This window comes from Sorex araneus, chromosome 2 (assembly GCF_027595985.1).
Source record: "Sorex araneus isolate mSorAra2 chromosome 2, mSorAra2.pri, whole genome shotgun sequence".
NCBI classification, from domain to species: Eukaryota; Metazoa; Chordata; class Mammalia; order Eulipotyphla; family Soricidae; genus Sorex; species Sorex araneus.
Genome location: NC_073303.1, coordinates 162,141,640 through 162,145,086, shown reverse-complemented (window position 1 = coordinate 162,145,086; position 3,447 = coordinate 162,141,640). Strand labels below are relative to the sequence as shown.

General features: G+C 32.1%; 1 protein-coding gene across 1 annotated transcript; it reads left to right on the top strand.

Annotated features, from left to right (window-relative positions):
* The first annotated feature begins 967 nt into the window (after positions 1-967).
* Positions 968-1,906, top strand: LOC105942947 (olfactory receptor 5H2). Its single transcript, XM_012932391.2, has one exon. The coding sequence runs from the start codon at positions 977-979 to the stop codon at positions 1,904-1,906; it is 930 nt and encodes a 309-aa protein (XP_012787845.2). The 5' UTR covers positions 968-976.
* Positions 1,907-3,447: the final 1,541 nt, after the last annotated feature.

Below are 3,447 nucleotides of genomic sequence, written 5' to 3'. Positions count from 1 at the left end.
TCTGAAGGAAAAGTCTACCATAATTATGCCTTCAGCTAATGACACAATGACTCCTAACATGTTATTTCTATTTACCTCTTGTGAACTCATTCTACTAAATAAATTCACTTGGATGTTTAGAGGATGATCATCTCACAAACCATCCACTGTATCTCAGTAATTGTTCTTAATATTTAAAGAGGACCAATGTAACAACTAAGAAATTTTATTCCTACACAGAGACTTCGGTTCACACACCTGTTACTGAATGCAAGTGACTCTATATTATTTTTTTCTCCTGTTCTCTTTTTCTGTTTATTGTTGAAGATCCTATCATCCAAAGACTAGCTATTTCACATGTAATAGAATCATCTAGAAAGCATTACTTCTAAATAGAATTCTAGAACTCACTCTTACCAACAGAACTAATTTTTGCAATAATTCAAATTCTATAGTTTGCAATATCCTCCCAGAGACAATATTAAAGTGTAATTAAATTGGAAATCACTAGACAGTGAATACAGCCTTTTAATTTTACCTCAAACTCCATATTTACCACTTGATGTCTATTTTCTGTGCTACCAAAAAATCATGCCAAAACACTCAAAAGCCATCAGTGCATTATGTATCGTGCAGATGACATCTTGTATGTTTTCTAGATGAATTCTTTAAATGTCCATTTTTGGACTCTGAATCTACTTATTAGACTTAGACCACACATAATTATAACCATAAAAATCTAAAGATGCTTAGAATGGCATTTCATTTTTTATTCTATATTCCCTTCATATACTTGAACTAAAACTTTGTGTTTTTTTTACATTACTTAAAATCACAGGATCATTTCATGCATGATAATAATAATAATTTTAAGATGTTATTCTGATAGGCATATGATGTGTTTAAAATGATCTCCAGTTGTCAGTTTATTGTTCCACAGTGAGTACTTTTGTAAACTGTTAAATGCATTTCATTTTAGGTGATATCCAGTTGACACATGGAGACGGACAATACAACATTGGTTTCAGAGTTTGTTCTCACAGGACTTAGATATCGACAGGAGTGGCAAATCCCTTTATTTCTGATGTTCTTGGCAGTATACCTCATGACCATGATGGGGAACCTCGGTCTCATTATTCTTATATGGAATGACTCTCAATTACATATTCCCATGTACTTATTCCTTGGAAGTTTGGCCTTTATTGATGCAACATTATCATCCACAGTGACCCCCAAGATGCTGTTTGACTTTTTCTCCAAGAATAAGATGATATCATTTACTGAATGCATGATACAATTTTTTTTCTTTGCTATTGGAGTAACCACAGAATGTTTTCTTTTGGCATGTATGGCATACGATCGCTATGTAGCTATATGCAAACCTTTGCAGTATCCAGTCATTATGAGCAATAAACTATGTTTTCGCCTCTCAGTCTCATCTTATGGAGCTGGCATTATTCATGCTTTTCTTCACACAGGTTTGTTGTTGAGATTAACTTTCTGTAATGACAATGTAATACATCACTTTTATTGTGACATTGAACCATTGTTTAAGATTTCCTGTACTGATCCTTCAATTAATATTCTGATAGTTTTTATTTTTGCTGGTTCAATTCAGGTAGTCACCATTATGACAGTTCTTGTCTCTTATACACTTGTTCTCTTTACAATCTTGAAAAAGAAGTCTTTGGAAGGTATAAGGAAAGCATTTTCTACATGTGGAGCCCATCTCTTATGTGTGGCTTTATATTATGGTCCTCTTCTTTTCATATATGTGCGTCCTGGAGAAGCACAATCAGGTGGTCAAGATATGACGTACTCTGTATTTTATATGATAATTATTCCTTTATTAAATCCAATTATCTACAGCCTGAGAAACAGGAAAGTCATAGATTCACTAATCAAATTCTTAAAGAGGAATATTTAAATCTCATACTAATATCTGTTCTCATCTCATTAAAATATTTATTGATGTAGCATTTTAATAAATATTAATAAAATATTCAATAAATATTTATTTAATAGTCATTAAATAAATTCATTAAATTCATTGTATGACTGAAACCTAATCATGAGGAACTTTGTAACTGTGCATTTCATGGTGATTCAAGAAAACATAATAGTAATAAATTTTATACATTAAATGTAGCTACATGATGATCAGGGTTTAAAGTTTTCACATATAAATGTCATATTATTTTAATATCTTTGATGTTGGGTCATTTTAAAGTCCTTAAATATTTGTATCGGTATTAACAATTATGCCAAATAGAATTAAATATTCATGTCACACATACTAGAACAACTGAAGCAGTGAGCAAATGCAAACATTTACTTCTTTGTATGCTTCCTAGTATAACTTTTTAAAAATATATTTTGTAAGTGTTTTAACAGTGTTGTATTTCTGAAAAGCTCTTGAGTAGCATATTTGATAATAATATCAAATCACAGGATCATTTTCATGCACTATAACTATAATTAATTTAAAAATTAATTACTTAAAATTAATTACTTAAAAACTTAACAATAATTTTAAGATTGTATTCAGATAAGCATATGACATATTTAGAATGATCTCCATCTAGTCCTCCAACCTGAAGATTCATCACCTTTATGTTATTATTTTTTTATTTAGGGGTGGACTCAATCCATGCAATATCTTTTTGGTCCTGTCTTCACACTTTTAAATTCATAGTGTTGGTATTAGTTATTAGAGTGAATTAGATGAGTCTCGGGGAGTTCTATAAGCTATGACAATATCTTAAATTTTATTTAATTTTAGCCATAGTGAAACTGCATTGCTGGTGAGGATCCAGTGCTCATGTTACTGATAAACAGTTGAGGAAAACCCAAGAACAGAGGTGAGACAGTAGAGGGCGGGTTAAGTAGTAAAATGATGCTCATATTCAATATGCATCTATGAGTACCATGAGAAATGCATTGCCTTCTCATGTTCCTTACTACCTGTTTGAGGCTGTGCTTAAATGTTGTTGGGATATTGAAAACCTTCACGATGTAACAACAAGTGATCAGATTCATGAACTGAGTTGATAAGGTCATAGAGAAAACATCATGTAAGCACAGAAAGAAAATGATATCTATTTTCCATAACTAAGAAGCATGACGTGATGGGGCTTGAAAATAATACAGTGGGAAGGGCACTTTCCTAGCTCCTGCAGACCCAGATTCCATCCTCAGCACCTCATATTGTCTCCTGAGCCTTTCCAGGAGAGATTCCTGAAGGCAGAGCCCTGAGCCATGCCAGGTGTGACCCCCCCAACCAAAATAAATAATAAATGTGATTGAATAGTATAAAGAAAATAGAAAAACAAGTCATAAATATTTTAGGAAAGTGTGTTCACATAAAAAAAGGGTTAAGAGATTACAAATGTTCTCATGCTTGTAAGAGTTTTATGATATCAAGTTTGTACTCTATAAAGGAATTGAAATGGGTTGTTCCTTGCATTC